This window comes from Pelodiscus sinensis, chromosome 27 (assembly GCF_049634645.1).
Source record: "Pelodiscus sinensis isolate JC-2024 chromosome 27, ASM4963464v1, whole genome shotgun sequence".
Lineage (NCBI taxonomy): Eukaryota > Metazoa > Chordata > Testudines > Trionychidae > Pelodiscus > Pelodiscus sinensis.
The window spans coordinates 3,161,755-3,178,548 of record NC_134737.1 but is presented as its reverse complement, the minus strand read 5'-3'; the positions used below and the strand labels follow the sequence as shown (position 1 = coordinate 3,178,548).

The following is a 16,794-nucleotide window of genomic DNA, read 5'->3' as shown; positions in this document are numbered from 1 at the left end:
TCCTGATGGAGAAGACTATCAATTTAATACATAATTATCCGGCCCAATATGCACTTATGAAAAAGGCTCAATTTTCAAAGAAAGATCCTTTATGGCTCTCTTGGCTGTGCAATGAAAGCTCATGAGGTAACCCAATCAAACGGATGCTGCCCCCATGCGGTGGCATAGAGGGAAGCTTAACATTGAATTAAGCTATTAAATGTTTAAAGGGAAACAAAGCATTTGGGCACTGTTGGTGCATTAACAGAGGCAGCTGAGTACTCATCAGATAGTGCACAATTTTATAATACAGCCGTCAGGGTTTACACACACACAGTCCAGCATCACCTTTTCATAGCAAGTGAAATTTCACTTATGCTATGGGCGGTGAAAGACTATTAGTTTCAGCATTTGGTTTTAAAATTTCTATGGATTTTGGAGATAATGATCAGGGCCTTGCAAACCTGTGGATAGCTGCAGCTTATTTTTGCAGGTACCAATACAGATACAAAATTGGCACAGAGAACCCTGCAAACTTGTGGATTTCCATTTTATACCAGCAAGTATCTTCACACACAGATTATCCGCTGCTCATTTTTATAGCTGCAAATGCAGATGAAGTTTTTTTTTAATCTGCGCAGGCCTTTAATTATTGCCCAGCAAAATGTGATCGTGAGCAGCTGAGCCAACTGTACTTGCAAAATTAGAGAGAAGCAGAAATAGAGGCTCTTAAACACCATAGTCTCATAACAGCTTGTCATGGATTCTGGGAAGAGGGGAAGTAAAGGCAACAACTGTATCCTTGCAGTAAACAAGCTCTCACCTTGAGGTTAAATGTAGTCGGGTGTTAGTGATGCATAAGACCTTTGCACAAGGATGAATTTTATCTTTACTGGGGATAAAAAGCTTCAATGGTAGCTTCCACAGTTTTATATGCTTTCCTAAGTAGGCATACTTTACTGCAGGAGGGCCTTTATCAAGAAAAAGGTTCTACAATTCACATCTGGAACATGAAGACAAATGTATTTCCTATCCCTCAATGCAAGTCATATGTTCTAGGATTACTCTGTGGAGTGAAAACAAGATAAACAATGCACATCGATGAGCTAAGTGCCCCAGTGAATCTGTGCCCATTTAGAAATTAAAACTATGCTTTATTAAAAACTTGCCTTCCGTTTTCAAAGACATCCATCCATTTTACATGTAAACAGCACAAGTCTTGTTTCAGTTCTCACTACAGTATCACAGAGGTCCATGACAGTAAGTATGAGGTTTTTCCTCTTCCTTTATTTTAAAATTAAAGGCATTTGCTTTTATAACTCTTTCTCTTTTGAATATGCTACACCAAACTAGATCAGTGAAACATTTCTTTGTGTCGGAATTCATAAGAGAGCCAACTCGGCTTTAAATGACTAAATGGAAAAAAAAATTAAACTAGGAAATCTGTCTACCTGCCTGAACATTACCTATGGGTACTGCACCATTTGGGTCTGCTATAATCTAACGTGTAGATCTGGTGAAGTTAATATTATCCTTCATTTTGATTTCTTAGCTCATACAGAACAGCATAAACAATAAGGAGTCCCATGGCACCTTAGAGACTAACAGATTTATTAGGGCATAATGTTACACATTAAGAGGAGAAGTGGCTTCTAATCTAACTTTCTGTATCTTTGCCTCATAGTATGTGACCTACTTAAATTTTGGAGGCTAGAGAAGTGGGCAAGAACCCTGCATGGAGAACAAAATACCCTGACTGCAGTATGGAACAAGCCCAAGCATGGCAGATTTACAAAGCCACACCGTAGTGTACGGGAACAGTTTTGAAGGCATTGCACAAGTTAGGAATTTGGGGAGTACAGTTCCCTCCCCAGCACAAAAAGCCATAGTTACTTTCACAAGAGGAATGAGTAAATTTGAGCTTTAAGTGAAGTATCTGCCAAACAGGGAGGCTGAAGTTTTGACCTTGGGAAGCCACAGTGGTAACTTGTCTTGGTTTTCGGGCCTCCGTTCACGTCAACTATAATGCAGCCAACTGAACTACCACCATCTTTGATACAGACACATTTCTCCATAGCCTAGACGATATTTCACCACAAAGACACTGAAAGGCTGGGCTGGAGAACCCTGTGATCCGCATAGCACAGGTCTCCATCTTTTCTCTTATTGATTATCTGAACATTCAGCTCTCTATTCACAAGGCAGCAGAAATGACTAGCAAATTCTGTGTCTGTGTAGGGACTCGAATATAGGGAAGAGGCCGCCTCCTCAACTGCGCTGGAGGTTGTATTAGTCACAGTGTAGTCCTTCTGTCTTATAAATACTGAACCACGGCTTCCTAGTCCTTTGTCAGGATTAATTTACACTACTCTTACTGTTCCACTCATCGCAACTCAAACAAGGTGCCACACAAGACCTGACAGACTTTTTAACTAGTAGGAGAATTTTGTCTGTCTTCTTCTGTAAGTGGTTTGGTAAGTGAAGAAGAATAAAAGCCAAATCCTTTGTGGTTTTATTTATTTATTTTTACCTAATTGTCAGTTTCCCTGCAATTCCTGGAAAAAAAATCTAAATTCTCTGGTGCAACACGTTAAAATTTTTTATCACAGGTGAATCTGGTCTCTACATCATGGGGCAGTTTTTGTTATTAGCTCGTGCCTAACACAAAGTTGCTACAGGACCTGTCTTCTTGGTTGCAAGCCATAAGTTCAGAGACAGGGGATGTAGCCAGATAGCTCCCTGATGCATACCACGTGGAGGTATACCAGAGATCTATCTGGACCAGCAAGTTTATAAAAAAATTAGTCCTATACACTGTTACTTGCAGCAGCTTCGCTAGTCTGAGTTGGAACTGTGTGGTGTAGAACTTGATGGTCCCATCCCACGGTGGAGAGCAAGGTCTTGTTCACAGGAGACCATGCCAGGCCTCTCACAAAGTCCCGATGAGAGCGGTTTCTGAAACTGAGGAAAGCAGAAGATGGCATTACAGATACAGTTTTATGGCAACCATACTTTCAGGCCTCATTCTCTTTACATTACCAACCACTTAGCTGCACTGTCAATACTGGGAAATTCCAGCATGCATGTGGCCAGGCAATGTTCTGTGATCAACAACTGCTGATTGATAAGTTATCAGCTGCTTTATCAACCCCCCGTTCTTGCCCGCCAAACAGACATTTGGTTAAAAAAGGGAACTGCAAGAATCTAATTTTGTTTTTTGCCTCCAGCCAAGTCCATGACCATAAACATCAGAGGGTGCATTTGATCCATTTCTGCAGTGCTACCACAAAACAAAAACAAACTAAAACACCTAATCTCTCTTTACAATAGTAGAACAGAAGTTTAATATGTTCCTCCCAAAGGGCTATTATTTTTCCCACATATAAAGCACACTTAGTGATCATTTAATTTCAGTTAATATGAGGCTAAAGGTTCAAAATGAACTAAGTATTACATCCAGTTAGTACTTACAGCTCTGAAAGGCTGGAGTCAAGAACAGCTACTGAGCAGTCTTCACTAATTGAAGCTAGGAGGGGTGTACTATAGGGTAAAAGAAAGACCAAAGTTAAAACTGCTCCTGTAGACACATTCATGTTAGCTCTCATCTGAGCTAGCGGGCTAAATGAAGTAGTGTAGGCATGGTGGCACAGGCCAGATGCCTTAGATACATACACCTGAAAACTCATATATAAACAACATATGAAACAAATGCTTCTTGCTGGAGTGAACAGACCACCAGGCAATATCGTAACCTATATCTGCACAAGTTTCTTTTAGCAATATTTAAATATTCTATTAGTATTTTCTATATTTTAATCAGCATTAATGGGCAACATTCAGTTTCCACATAAACATGAGGACAAGCAATGAAGTTACAGGATTATTCAAAGGGGTTTAAGTATTACTAACACACATTTCGATGTGGACTTTACATATATGACATTATTTCCTGTGCATGCCAAATCAGCTTGACACGTAGCCTACTACAAAAGGCTGTGGCCACAAATACTGCCAATTGCTTTAGTTCTCACAGTCAACGGGATCTATCTATTAGCGTCTAAGCTCCCTCACTGCACAGTAACATGAAGAACAGCACCTGTGTGTAGAAAATGCAAACCCGGTGATAGTTTGGGAGTGCACAGCTGAACTTAGAGCAGCATCTGGGTTCTTTGTGTCTACAAGGGCAACTGTCCCATTTTCATCACCTTTAAAAGAACAAAGGAGAACAGGATTATTAGGAAAATGAATGGGTGAAAACCAAGTACATTCAATCAGAATCTGTGATCTGGATCATGGCAATCAGTAAGAGAGCGGCTTACCCAAAACAAACGTGTCATTTTGCTGTGGATGCCATATAACTGAGGTAGGGAGGTGAGCAGAGGCACTGCAAACTGTCAGTAAAGAAACCGTGGTGAGTGTAAAGAGAACTGAGAGCTCAGATAGTCCCATGTTATTTCTGCACCTTCCATTGCTGATTCACTAACTTGTTGTACTTATGTATTTCTATTTCTCAGCAATTGGCTGAGATAAATTTTACGGGATAGAACAATGCAAACATAATAAACCTTTGCAAATTTGGCCCCCTCTCCCTCCCCTCCCACTGAAAGATGCTATGTATTGTGCATCCACAGACTTACACATTCGAGTAGCTGGTTTGGGGCACCTGGTATCCCACAGTAAAATTCTGTCATCCTACAAATCCAAAGTTAATTGGGAGAGGAGAAAAAGAGAGAGGTTTTATACATTCTTTGCCCCCACAGATCACATCAATGCATTAAGCCTTAGACTGGGAGTCATGAGTAGTAATCTTTGCTCTGCCACTTGCTCTCTGCATGGTCGTGGGCAGAGCACTGTTTTCAGTTCCCCCTCTCTAAAAAGGGAACAATCAAGCTTACCTACATCCCCAGAGTGGGGATCAGTTTTTGTACAGTATTTCAAAAGGCAAGCACCACTGTGTAACTGCTCAGTATCATCAGTTAGTAGGGATGTTGAAAAGCAAGTAATTGGGTAACTGTGTAATTGCCGAAAATTTCAGCAGTTATATCCACCTGCAGTGTGGTGGCAGGCAGCTTCCTAGGAGCTGGTACACACTGGGAGCCAGCTGATAAAGAGCCAGCAATGCGGGGTGTTAGCAAGCTCCCCGGGAGCGGGACATAGAATACCGCCTTCATGTAATCATTCACGGTAACCAAAAAGCCCAGGCTTATTGGTTAACTGTGTAAACAGCTATCCTGTTACATGCCTATCAAAGACAATGTTATGTGTTTGAATCAGAATATTCCTGTAACATGAAACAAATCTCATTCAAATTCATAAATGAGCAGAGCACAGATTTTTTTTCAGGTTATTTCATTCAAGATTTTTTTTCAAATTGTGACAATGGCTAAAAGCAGAGCTTATTATGTAAAATTTTATAACAATATTGCACAGTTGTACAATTAATTACAAGACTACCTTTTCCCTCCCATGCCCTACGTTTAAGGTCTTTCTAAACTAAATAACTGTACACACTCAGTACAGATGCAATGCATCGATGCAGACTACCCTGAATTCATACCAGTGCAATTTCTGTATTACTCTCTTGTACCAGAACATTTAAACTGGGGTAGATATATCTTCAGTACAGAGTAAGCCTTAAAAACTACAGAGCAAGCCAAGAGCAAATTTCACTGTGGTCAATACAAATTATTACAGTAAGTTATGGACCAATGACTGAGCCAAGCTGGAATGCTTCAAGATAATCCACAAAGTGCTACTTATTGACTATGCAAATTCATGTTTTAACTACAGAGTAGATGGTCCAAATTAGATTTATGCTATAGAAATTTGGAAACATAGTTAGCTTTACCTCAGCACAAGACAGGAACACGGTATCCTTACCGGGACAAGTGGCCACACAAGTCACTGGGCTAGAATGAGCTATGAAGAAAAAAAGAATGAAGCTACCAAAAGGTCGGGAATGTGGATCAAGGCTAGATGAGAGGCCTAGCTAACGAGGGGTGTCATTTGGCTCCTTTACACTGCAACTGCCTGGACTTTGGCTCATAGGGATGTAACTCCTCCATCAGCACTGAATTCACACAAACTTGTACTATCAAGTAATACAGCTACAATTCTAGGGGAGAAATATTTTCAGCCCAACATACTTATCATACAATGGCTCCACAGAGAGGGGGCAGGAAAACAGTCACTTGTTAGTATGATGTTTGGGAAGAAATGAAAGCCAAGCGAGTGACACACATTCCTGGAAACACGTGGGCTAAAAACATTCTAGCAAGCCTGCAAACCTAAGGATAATCCCACAAAACAGACTTTGTAAACGGTTAAATCATACATACTGTCCATATACAATGACGTACCCTCCTTTTTCCTTGAAAACCAAGTATCACACATTATAATCAGGATAAGTATAATTGGGTTGCAGCAAGCAATCCCAAGTAAATAGTTTTGGGTCAACAATTGTCATGCAGTCACCAGCTAGGATACTGCATAAATGCACTCTGCAGAGCTGTGTCTATTTTATTAGATTTCAAGTTCAGACTCCCAAAGGAGTGCTTAGAAATAAATGTAAGCAAAATGCCCAAGTCAGTTTGGCACTCACCTCTGTAAGAGTGCAGCACTGTTTGCTGTGGGATGTCCCAAACCTTCACGCTAGGAGTAAGAATGCACTAGTTAGGAACAGCAATGATTCACTCAAAACAAGAGAGAAGCACGTTCTTGAATGAATAGGAAACTAACCAGAAGTCTTTGCTGCCACTAACGGCCTGAGTGGTGTTAGTGAAAACGCTGACTGTGGTCACGATGTCATCATGCTCGTATTTACAAAACTTGTTCACTATCAGAGTTTCATTCTCATCCAACTCCCAGAGCTCCACAGCCCCTAAAAGAGAACAGGGAAAGCCAACAATTTTACCAAGTAGGTTCAACCAAGAACCAAAAGCAAAGCCTGAGAGAGCATGCTTAGAGCCCTGAAAATTCACGAATATCCATTTTATATGTGCGGATGTGGATGCGGTTATCCGCAGCTCATTTCTGTGGATATGGATGAAGATACAAATATTGTATTTAGAACACTACAGATTTGTGGATATCTGCTTTATATCCACACCCATAGATGTGTATATCCATGGCTCATTTTTGTGGATACAGATGGGGCTCTACAGATGCTGTATAATCAAGAGCTCATTACCCAGAAGGATCTTGGGGCAAATTGGATGTGATCTAAATGTAAACAACGCCATAAACAAATCAATGAACAGACACACAAACTGAAAGAAAGTTTTAAAAAATGCTACCATGATCGTATGACAAGTATTAGGTAGCAGTTACACAGCGGTCTTTATTTTGGAAGCACATCCCAACACATGCAATCAAAAACCTTAACAATGCTTCATTATTACAGTTATGAGTGTCATAGAAGACACCAACCTACAGGATCTGGAACATCCCTCTGAGATAAATTATTATTTATTATGGCAGCTAGGTGACCCATACATAGCTCAGGGCCCCACAATACTAGGTGTAGTACAAACAGAACAAACAAAACAGTCCCTGTTGTTACAGATGGGGATGCTGGCACAGAGCAGTGACATCGCTTGCCCATGGATTTACAGTGGCGTCAGGAACACAATTCAGACGTCTTAACTCCAAATCTATGCTCAGGCTTTGTTTAAAGGGTTCAGAATTGCAATGGTCTCAGCTGAGAGTCAAGGGCAAGGGGTAGGAATCCACCAATACAACTGATTTTGCATTATCAGTCTGTATGCATACATTCAAACGTGAGCAAATTCTTGTGGACTAATCTGCAGGTTTGCTTTTTTTTTAAAAATGTATAATTCTGAGGAGTTTTTAATCCCAAACACACTCCCACTTCTGGCCAAAAGGGACCATTGAGGCAGTCCCCTTAATGCCTTCCACATGGCATCTCACACAGCTCCCTTTATCTGCACTAGGCTAACTACTGATCATACCCCTGCATTAATGTCACAGACTACGGCGCTATAAAAAGTCAATCAGCTTTAACTTACCAGAATCTGAGGCCACCAGTATTCCTTTATCCGCTATCCATTTCAGATCTGCCACACCTGCTTCTGTCTGAACTCCAGCAGAGCAAAAGCCTTCATTTGGGGCCCGTTTTGGATCCTTGAATACCCAAATGGAACCCACCCAGCAACGCCCACTCAAGCTTGACGCCCCCAGGAGAAGAGCTCCATCTGGAAAAGAAGATGATCAAGATGAAAGAGAGTCACAAATCCTGCAATTCCGCACATAGTGATCCGATACATAAAGCCTAATATGGAACTCAGGTTATCCAAACCAAAGTTTCATCTCGAATAGGAAGAGTTTGCCTCAGATAAGGCATGTTAACTAAGCTTATCCACTGTAAGGCCTTGTATACACTTACATGCACCCGCGATCTACTTCAGCTACTCAAAGAATGTACCTGAAGTTGACATTCTGCACGCAAAATGCTGCGGTAAGTTTGGCAGGGGCTGCTCTCACCTCAGTGCTGGCTATCTTTCTCATCTTGGTGGAGTACCAGCACAGATAGGAGCGTTCTTGGAAATCAATTTGGGAAATGATGGGGGGTGCAATGCTGATGGGGAGGGGGTGCAATGCTGCAGGCGGGGGGGTGATGATGGGAGGGTGCAATGCCGCGGGGGAGGGGAGTGTAATGATGGAAGGTGCAATGCTGGGAGGGAGGGGGGTGTAATGATGGGGGTGCAATGCTGCAGGCGGGGGGGACTGATGATGGGAGGGTGCAATGCTGCGGGGGAGGGGGTGTAATGATGGGGGGGTGCAATGCTGGGAGGGAGGGGGGGTGTAATGATGGAAGGTGTAATGATGGGGGTGCAATGCTGCAGGCGGGGGGGACTGATGATGGGAGGGTGCAATGCCGCGGGGGAGGGGAGTGTAATGATGGAAGGTGCAATGCTGGGAGGGAGGGGGGTGTAATGATGGGGGTGCAATGCTGCAGGCGGGGGGGACTGATGATGGGAGGGTGCAATGCTGCGGGGGAGGGGGTGTAATGATGGGGGGGTGCAATGCTGGGAGGGAGGGGGGGTGTAATGATGGAAGGTGTAATGATGGGGGTGCAATGCTGCAGGCGGGGGGGACTGATGATGGGAGGGTGCAATGCTGCGGGGGGGGGGTACCTGGCCGGTAATGGGCCCCGTCCAGGTGGCGCTCCATGCAGGCGGGCGCGTTGGGCGGGATGTTCCACTCGGGCCCGGCCCCCCCGTCGGGCTGCTCCGGCTCCTGCATGGCGGCAGCGCGCGACTCCCCCGGCCCGCGCGGACAGACAGCGGGAAGCGCCCACGTGCTGCTGCTGCTGCTCCCGGGAACCCCGGCTCGGCCCCGCCCCCTGCCGGCTCCGTCTCTCCTCTCGCGAGACTGGCCGCAACGCTCTTCCCCAACACCTTCTGCGAGAGGAGTTTGCGGTTCCTCTCGCGAGATTCTGACCACGGCGCGCGAGATTTGGGGGGGGAGCGTTCCTTAAATTCCTCTCGCGAGATTGTCTCCCCCACCGCCATCTTGCCGTCGCTGCCGGCGGGGTCACCGGGACGGAGAGGGCAGCTCCGCCGACGATGCTGTCCCGCCTGGGCCTGCGCGCCGGTGAGTGGGGCCGGGCCGGGCCGGGGCGGAGGGAGGCCGGGCCGGGCCTTGCGGGCCACTGACCGCTCTGTGTCCCTCTCCTCCCCCAGCTCCCGCTGCGCTGAGGGGCCTGGCTCCCGCCCTCTCCGTGGGGTAAGTGCGGCGGCCGGGCTCGGGGCCTGTGGGGCCGGGCTCCTGGGGTCCCTGGCGCTGGGGGGGGGGGGCTCCTGGGGTCCCTGGCGCTGGGGGGGGGGGGCTCCTGGGGTCCCTGGCGCTGGGGGGGGGGGGCTCCTGGGGTCCCTGGCGCTGGGGGGGGGGGGGCTCCTGGGGTCCCTGGCGCTGGGGGGGGGGGGGGCTCCTGGGGTCTAGGAATGAAGACGCTGGGGTCCTGTTCTTGGCTCTAGGGGTGGGCATGAGAGTGTCTGGCTAGGCTGGAAGTGACCTGTGCTCCGGAGCCTTGCAACTCCACGACAGTCGCTTCCGGTGAATTCTTGTGCTTTTCCTTCCGCACTGAGGTTGTGCTGGTTTAACTGCTGTGCCAACTTGAATAAAGGGATGTGTGTATACACTCTTCTAGCTGTTCAAATACAGGCATGTCTGTCAATCTTCAGACCTCTTTATAGAAGAGGTCATTTGCAACCTGGTTACGTTGGTTTAGATAGCTTGTGGCTATCTAAGTAACCAGTACAGTATACGTTAATACAGTTATTTCATTTCATAATGCTCAATGGAGTTAGGTTAGCTTAATTGGTATACAATGACAGAATGAGTTTCAGTGATGCAACTTTGTATTAATCAGGTCTTACTATTTTGTGCTACTTCTGCACAGCTATTTGAGTGTTGTTATCCTTCCTACTTTGGCAATACTCAGTTAGTATCCTATTACCCTTTTTAATGGGGTTCTAGAGGTTCGGATGCATGTGTTTGATCTTGGCCAAGATATTTAATTTCTCTGTCTTTTTACCTCTTACATTGAGGTAAAAGGTGGGTGCTTTTTTTTCATTTGTGCATCTATAATGTGTTTGTAAAGAGTTTTGGGATCCTTCACTTGAAAATTAAAGAAATGAAAAGTGTTCTTTGTAGAAATATTGATTTGCTACACTTTTCATTGTAAGGAATCTCTGCTGTTAATCTTCAGACAAGATTGTGAAGGTCTCCTTTTTTCTATGTGTGCACAATCTAAATGTGTGCCTATTTGCTTATCTGAAACTGGGTATATTTTACCCAATCTATACAAATAAATAAGTGTGTTTACCGAGGACACATTTGGATGTGCATTAACCAAAGTCCATTTTGAATGTTTGATATAAGAATGGATGTGACTAGATCAGACCAAAGGTCCATCTAAAGACAGTGGCCAGTGCCAGGTACCTCAGAAGGAATGCACAGAACAGGTAAACAAGTGAGGCATCTGCTTTGCCCATTTCTGTGATAGACCTATCTTCCATGAGTTTATCTAATTCTGTTTTTTAAACATTTAGAATCTATCATTAGTATACAGTTTTGATTTCTATATCACTGAGAAGATGTTTGGGGACCTCATCTAAGAACAACTGTCTTAATTTAATTAGAGACTTTTTTTGGTGGTGGTGGTGGTGGTTGCTGTTTTTGGAAAGGAAAACATTTCACAGAGTCCTTTTTTCCTTGCAGTGTATTGCATGCATCTAGACCGTTCCACACAGGTCAGCACTGTTTGGCTCCTTTACCACCTCTCCCTGAGAAAGGAGGGCAAGTTCGTCATGGGTTGATCCCGGAAGAATTTTTCCAGTTCCTTTATCCTAAAACTGGAGTTACAGGTATCGTTGTGGATTTGATTGTGATTCCGTGGTGCTGCACACTTGCTAAGGCAGTGTCTGAAATGTTTAGGTTTTACTGGTGCCAGTAGTGTAACATTCATTTAGGTATTGAATTTGCTTTTGTGATGGGAAAGAACATACCATATTTAAAATATTATACCAGTTACGTAAAATCATTATGTAAAATACATATTGTACTAATTTGATGCCGCATGAGGTAGGGATGTCAGAGAAAGGCAGCAAGGGGGGAACAGCATTTTCTCCACAGGAAGCAGGGGAAACAGCGCAAGCAGGGAGTGAAACTGGTCCTCACTTCTGCTCCTCTCCCTTTGAAATGTGCAAGAACCACCTGCAAATCCTGTACATTTCCAAGGGAGAGGCACAACAGGATAGAGAGTGCTCTCCTTATTGACTAACCAAGTAGTGGATGGAAATTCCATCAGCTACTTGATTAGTTGATTAATTGAAATTTAACATCCCCAGCATGGTGCTAAGTTTCCCTGTGGGATAGAGACCTGCCAACACCTTTGAAATTTGGGAAGTAAATAGCAAAGTATCTTAGATTTCAGCTTTTGATAAAAGATAAGTCTTAAGTGTTTGTCATTGGAACAGTTTTTGCAGCTGTTGGTTTACAGTAACCACTAAATTTGGAGGTTAATGCCCTATTCTGAGAGGATACCAGAGGTTACAGATTGCATATTAAGTGTTCCACAGTCACTTCCACATCTGGTGATAGAAGTCTTCATATGGCATTGTATTTCTAGGGAATGGTGTGAGATAAGGATGTTAAGTATTGACTAACAGACTATTCAGTTAGTCTATAGGGTACTGTCTTCAAGCGGTATTTTTAAAACTGTATCTTTTTATGTAATTTAGGACCCTATATGTTGGGGACTGGGCTCCTGTTCTACCTTCTCTCCAAGGAAATCTATGTAGTCAACCATGAAACAGTTGCTGGTGCCTTCATAGTGGGAATCCTCATCTATGCAGTTAAAAAATATGGGGCTGATGTAGCAGCTTTTGCTGATAAGCTCAATGAGGTAAGAAAAGAACATAATCTGACTTTATGCTGACTGTCAGCGCAACAGTTCCAGGTGTTCAAATCCATCTGTAAATAAAAAGTTTAAGGGCACTTTTTTTAAAAAGTTCATCAGTTCTTCTAATATTGAAGAAAAGTAATGGCTTTTTCATTGCTAGTTCCCTTTATACTGTGTGAACTGCCATGTAGGCTTTTAACAATAGGTGATGTGTGCCAAATAAACCTTAGGGAAGACAACTTAACCTGAACTCATGGATAGGTTTAATGTAGAATTGTTGTACAATAGTGACTCGCTTGTAACTGAGTGCTCTGATCTTTTGACTTCTAGGCTATTAACCCTGAAGAAAAGGATATATGTAGAATTTGAGTAAAATTTTTCAAAAGTATCTTAGGTCTCATTTGCAGCAGTGACTTGGATGCTTGGGAGCATAAGCCTCCAACTTTGAAATGTGTATGCTTCTTGGTTGATGTGGGATTTTAGAAATAACAATGCCATGTGGGTGCAGTGTGAAGCCAAGGCATTTGTGGCTTTGTTACAACTATTTCAGAATGAAAAAGAGACATTTAGTCTGAATTTAGAAACCTCATTGACTTATTTTTCCTATTTTGGGGGCATGCTTTGTTAGATCTGTACTCTTGTGTGTTCCTTGGCTCTTTTCTGCAAAGGCCTTTTATGCTAGAAAGGTTTTGCTGGTATCTCGACCAAGTCTTTGTCTAAGTGAAAGGCAATTTTAGACTTGACTTATACTGGTACAAGATTTTTATAAAGCGTATTTAGTAACATGGTATACACCAGGGCTACTCAACACGCGGCCCATGGGTGGGATCCTTTGAACATGGCCACCACTGGGAACACGCTCCACAATGGCAAGGTGTCTCCCAGGCAGGGTGAGCATTGAAAGACGCAAGAGGATGGGCTGTCTGGAACAGACGGGTTCAGGGTATCAGCGTTTCTAGCCCCCATGGAGGAGGTGCTGGGAGCACCAGGGTATTGTGGGAAGTGCTGGCTGCTTAGCCTTGTGGGCAGAGCCTGAGAGGTGCTGATTGGCTCCCACTGCCCACATGTGGGTTGGGCGCCGTGGCTGAAGGCTGAAGCTTTGTATTCATGCCGGTCAGTGTGAAAAGATATTTGCATATTTATGCAACCTCACTTAAGCTGTGGCCCCGACAAGGTGGGGGTGTTCGCTTGCACTTTTGCAGCTCTGCATGTTAAATGTAGTAAGAGCTGCTGGGCTCTTACTATGTATAAAGTGCGGAGACACAGCAGAGTTAGCTCCTTGGGCCAGTGCAAACCAACACTGAGCAGTCCTGGCTCAAGCTGGCTCTGGGACTGCTGCAGCTCTGCCTCCTCTGCCCTCCCTCTCCTCTTCACTGTGGAAGTGGAGTTGAGGGGAACCAGCTTTTAAGCTAGCTCTCCCCCAGCACTGGTTCTTGCTTCCCCCTCCCCCCTCGGGACGGGGAGCAGTAGTCACTTGACTAGTTGCTTATATCCCTAGTGTAGACCAAGCTTAAGCTTTAAATCTAGCAATTTGAATGGCAGTTACTGTTCTTGCCTGCCCCTTGTCAGCATCAGACCTGGTAAGTTACAGTTTAAGGAGAGGATGCAGGTTTGAACAATCAAATGAACAGTTGACTTTTCCTTTTCTCTCTTCTTAGTCTGGATTTTAAAGTTCCTTTTTATTTCAGGAGAAAGTTGCCAAAGCTTTAGCTGCGAAAAATAATTCAATCAACCAACTGGAGTCAATAATTGAACAGGAAAAGAAGGAGCAATGGAGGGTTGAAGGCCGTGGTTATCTCTTTGATGCCAAGCGGGTACATTATTATTAATAAAGCTGTGTACAGATGTATCTTTTTACGTATATGTAGCTCTCATGACGACAGAATCAGTATGTCTCCGTACTTAAAAAGCAGAAACATTAATCATCTGTACATTAGGTGAGGCACATAATAGGGTATTAAGTTGTATGACCGTTCCCATTGTAAGACCCAATTTTCAGTTGCATATAACTTTACCAAAATTATTCAGGCTTTTATTTTTCCATTTTTGGTGGCTGCTGTAGGCTGTTTGGTTTGGTTTTATTTTGGTTTTGGAAGACGCTTCCCTGAAAATGATTTAGCCATTTCTCTGGGAAGGAAGCTAAGAAAAAGATATTGTTAAAACTAGGCATACATCACCCTCAATGGGTAATTGCCCACATGGGCTGGGAGCCAGCAGCTCTGTAAAGCTGGAGCAGTCTCTGCCTGCTGCCTTTTATTCAGTTACAGATTAACTCATTAAATGGAATTTTACATCCCTGGTTAAAACATTCTGGTGACCTTTCATTTCAGAATTTCTGGAACCCGCAGGCTGGAGAGTAGTTTAACCAGCTAACCAATTAAAGGTGGAGTGTTTTTTTTGAAGGGGTGGGCTATGGTAACCTCTGTCCTCAGCAGGCCAGGTGGAGTTGAAGCAGCCAATCCCTGCCCACAGTGGGTAGAGAGCTGCTCCAGCCCCCTCCAGTTAACCAGAACCCGTAAGCATCACCTGTTAAGGGCAATGCTTATCGGTTAACCTTTCATCCATAGTGGGAAGCTTCTGTCTTGAGGATGTTCCTTTTGCAGTCTGTGACCCTGCCCAGATTTGTCCATACTATGATACATGGCCAACAGAGACTTCTTCGCTTAGCTACTAAATTTCTCAGAGGCTCCATTCATGCTGTAGCGCAGAGCTAGCTGAGCAGAACTTCCCTGGCAATTAGTTTTGGACAGCTGTGGCAGGGTTGGGTCTGAACTCCTAAGCTGAAATTAGGGAGACTATCTTGTACTGTCCTTCTGGGCCCAGGAATCGTGGAAGAGGAAGGTGCTTGATTTGAATAAAGAAGAGACAAGCCAGACCTGAAGGGGTATATATTGAGTGGAGTGGTGGTTGGCGAAGAGGGTGTGGTGACAGATCAGATGGGGTGCTACAGTACAGAGGAACAATTAGGACAAGAAGCTGGGGGTAATGGGATACTGAAATGGGCTGAAGGGCAGAGGGAGGGTGGACTGATGGCCATGGTATGGACTGGGACTGCCTGGAGAAGGCGAATGGACAAAAGACATTTAAGGGGACTTTCACTTTTTAGAGGCACTCTTCTCTCATAAGAGCAGGGGACTGAGTTTGGATTCTTGGGTTCAGTTTCTGTCTGAGTCCTTGGGGTGTCATTTAACTTCTCTGTGCCTTTTATCTGTGAAATATTTTAGATTCCTTCATAAGGCAACGTGTGGGTATATTATGAAATACAAGATTACCAGTGAAGTATATCAGAACAGTCAGAATGGAAAACTGAAGTGTATCTTTTCTCTAACTAGAATAACGTTGCTATGGTGCTAGAGACTAGCTACCGAGAGAGGCTGCTCACTGTATACAATGAAGTGAAGAAGCGGCTGGACTATCAGATCGCTGTACAGCAACTGACACGTCGTAAGGAACAAGAGCACATGATCAGCTGGATAGAGAAGAATGTTGTCCAGAGCATCACTCCCCAACAGGTACTTCTAGCTTCTGAGCCCCAGAAGTTCGCTGAACCCCAGTGCCCTAATACAGAAGATGGCTTTCCTCAATGAGTATTTCTTTGGATGACACTCCTCTGACTGCACCTTAGGCACGTTCCTTCTTCTCTGAGCAAAACCAATGAAATCCCTTTCCCAATTTGGTTTGAAGTTGTGGTTGCTGATTTCCTCTAAAAATCAGGCCCGGTAACTCCAATTCAGCACATGATGTTTCAATGGGCTGTCTCTTATGGGGAGGTGAAAACAGTTTATAGACCTAATTAAGATGGGGGGGGGGGGGGACACTTACATGAACCTGTCTTGTGCCCTTCAAAGGAGCTACTTTTCCCTGAGCTTACTGTTCCTTGAGATTGGTTGACCCGACACTTAGACATGACACTAGTTTTTTTTGTAAGATCAGATCTTAGTCATCTAGATCATTACTTGCTAATGCTTGAAGATAGGCTAATATTTGGGGATTTCCATCTCCCTTGCTTTCTTGTATGATTTATAATTTGCAAAGCCATCTGTAAGTTGGAACTGCACCCATTCAACCCCTGGCTTTAGTTTTTACCCACTCGAGTCTAAAGATGGCTGGTGTGCACAAATGGTTCATGTGAATGATTCTTTTCCCAGAATTGTTTCAAGTCTGTGAATGAAAAGTCTCTTCATTTCCTTTTGCAGGAGAAGGAGAGCATTGCCAAGTGCATCTCAGATTTGAAGATGTTATCGAAGAGCACACAGATGGCAGCATAACACTGCAGCATTGAATTTCAGTCAGCTTTGTGTGGCTTCTGTGATCTGCTGTTGGAAACTGTACATCTGTAACTCTCAATTAAAATCACTTCTGTACTCTCCTTGTCTCAGAAGTAGCAC

The 16,794-nt window shown here is 44.0% G+C and overlaps 3 protein-coding genes across 3 annotated transcripts in view; 2 read left to right on the top strand and 1 right to left on the bottom strand.

Annotated features, from left to right (window-relative positions):
• Window positions 1–2,200, top strand: part of LOC102461299 (uncharacterized protein C6orf132) — a 31,683-nt gene extending 29,483 nt beyond the window's left edge. The window contains exon 7 of the transcript XR_012897879.1: window positions 1,664–2,200. The gene's annotated coding sequence lies outside the window, so the exon portion shown is untranslated. The remainder of the gene's footprint in view (window positions 1–1,663) is intronic.
• Window positions 2,201–2,482: 282 nt separating this feature from the next.
• WDR77 (WD repeat domain 77) lies at window positions 2,483–9,417 on the bottom strand. Its single transcript, XM_075910305.1, has 10 exons — window positions 9,135–9,417; window positions 8,007–8,192; window positions 6,718–6,859; window positions 6,581–6,630; window positions 5,828–5,898; window positions 4,617–4,671; window positions 4,299–4,370; window positions 4,076–4,184; window positions 3,451–3,519; window positions 2,483–2,940 (listed from the first exon to the last, which is right to left on the bottom strand). The coding sequence occupies exons 1-10, from the start codon at window positions 9,241–9,243 to the stop codon at window positions 2,787–2,789; spliced, it is 1,017 nt and encodes a 338-aa protein (XP_075766420.1). The 5' UTR covers window positions 9,244–9,417; the 3' UTR covers window positions 2,483–2,786.
• A 60-nt stretch (window positions 9,418–9,477) lies between these two features.
• ATP5PB (ATP synthase peripheral stalk-membrane subunit b) lies at window positions 9,478–16,775 on the top strand. The gene is made up of 7 exons (XM_075910306.1): window positions 9,478–9,594; window positions 9,684–9,726; window positions 11,224–11,369; window positions 12,246–12,409; window positions 14,095–14,220; window positions 15,739–15,918; window positions 16,603–16,775. Exons 1-7 carry the CDS (start codon window positions 9,567–9,569, stop codon window positions 16,672–16,674), a joined length of 759 nt encoding a protein of 252 aa, XP_075766421.1. The 5' UTR covers window positions 9,478–9,566; the 3' UTR covers window positions 16,675–16,775.
• The last annotated feature ends 19 nt before the right edge of the window (window positions 16,776–16,794 follow it).

Bases quoted from the DNA above. Each gene is read 5' to 3' on its own strand.
- WDR77 (XM_075910305.1), bottom strand. From the start codon at position 9,243: ATGCAGGAGCCGGAGCAGCCCGACGGGGGGGCCGGGCCCGAGTGGAAC. The intron at 6,860-8,006 runs GTAAGTTAAAGC...GTTCTCTTTTAG, and splicing joins ACTGGTGGCCTCAGATTCTG to GGGCTGTGGAGCTCTGGGAG. The intron at 5,899-6,580 runs GTGAGTGCCAAA...TTTTCTTCATAG, and splicing joins AGTGCTGCACTCTTACAGAG to CTCATTCTAGCCCAGTGACT.
- ATP5PB (XM_075910306.1), top strand. From the start codon at position 9,567: ATGCTGTCCCGCCTGGGCCTGCGCGCCG. The intron at 9,727-11,223 runs GTAAGTGCGGCG...TTTTCCTTGCAG, and splicing joins GCTCCCGCCCTCTCCGTGGG to TGTATTGCATGCATCTAGAC. The intron at 14,221-15,738 runs GTACATTATTAT...TTCTCTAACTAG, and splicing joins ATCTCTTTGATGCCAAGCGG to AATAACGTTGCTATGGTGCT.